Raw genomic sequence first — 1,369 nt, forward strand, 5'->3', positions numbered from 1 at the left:
TACAATAATCAATAATTGAAAATGAGAATGAAGATTCAGATAAGGAACACACAAATACTCCATTCCACTTCCATAAGGGATTGTAGGATAATTCTTGTTATTGATTGTTCTACATGAGAAAGGCTTTCCAAATCAATGATAACAATCCAATTCCACTTCACATTCATCACAAATTCGATACTCAAGAGAAACAAAACTCAAGTATTGCTTGTATTCTATTGAATTGAACTTCTATTCTCTACAGATGAATAAGGATTCATGATAAGAGAGTTATGAAGAGGAATGACAATGAACGAAGAAGAGAAGCAAAAGAAGAAGGGATAGTATTACATATAAACACTAAAGTAATAAGAAACGATAAAGATAACCAAGAATAATAGAAATATCAAATCCATTCCCTTTCTGATGATCAGAGAAAGAGAATAGTAATTGAGTGATTGTTGATATGTCAACTTGATTATTATCTCAACCAATTCCAAACTGAATATCAACAAACAATCTCATATCCATTCTGAATCAGCTTTCATCATACGATTGATACATCGAATTCGATTCTCATTCACACTAAACTTAACAGGATGAAGATGATAGGAAATAGTTGTCTTATTACAACCATGATTACAAGATGGAATCGCCTTGGCATTCAAACAGTTCAATACAACAGGAACTGCCATCTCTAGAAACACCAACTCAGAATACATCTCTTCAAACAATATGGATAAAGAATTTACATCTCTTGAATGAACATAGAATGCATCACTCCATCCAATCATCTGATTCTTCAATTCCAAACATTCATCATATTCTGGATGTTTCAATCTCATCTTATTGGTTGCATTACTCAAAGCATCACGATACATTATCCCCCTTTCATTCTTGAATCGAATCCAATACCACTTTGATTCTGGATCATATCGACTTCTTCCTTCACCAAAGCTACTAGATAAGTTCATAGTATTCAATTGATGAGGATCAATACAACTATCATCATTAATCAGAAAGTATCCTTTGTAATCAAATCCATCAGTTCGTGAGAATCGATCTAATACTCTATTCAAAGACATATATGAATAGTATCCTCTTTCTGGAAGCTCATTTGATAGAACTTGATTGATTGAATCCTCTTTGGGTCCAATGAATACATAATCGAAGTCAGAATCGAATTGAGAACAGAATGAAGGGAAATACTGATTATCAAAGAATGAAGTGTTGTAAAATGAAGAATAATGATGATTGACAATGAATAGAATGACAGAAGAAAGAGATCGTTGATAGTTGATTGAAGGAACAATTGTCCTGTCTCTACAATGACGAATCCATCCATCATTCCTCTTCTCAAACAAGGAAAGATTGAATGGAACAATGTGAT

At 32.7% G+C, this 1,369-nt stretch overlaps 1 protein-coding gene across 1 annotated transcript; it reads right to left on the reverse strand.

Annotated features, from left to right (window-relative positions):
* Window positions 1-500: 500 nt before the first annotated feature.
* On the reverse strand, window positions 501-860 carry JH06_5678 (hypothetical protein; the record flags this gene model as incomplete). Its single annotated transcript, XM_014669232.1, has 1 exon — window positions 501-860. One exon carries the CDS (start codon window positions 858-860, stop codon window positions 501-503), a length of 360 nt encoding a protein of 119 aa, XP_014524718.1.
* Window positions 861-1,369: the final 509 nt, after the last annotated feature.

This window comes from Blastocystis sp. subtype 4 (genome assembly GCF_000743755.1).
Source record: "Blastocystis sp. subtype 4 strain WR1 chromosome Unknown seqid_0845, whole genome shotgun sequence".
Classification (NCBI taxonomy): Eukaryota; class Bigyra; order Opalinata; family Blastocystidae; genus Blastocystis; species Blastocystis sp. subtype 4.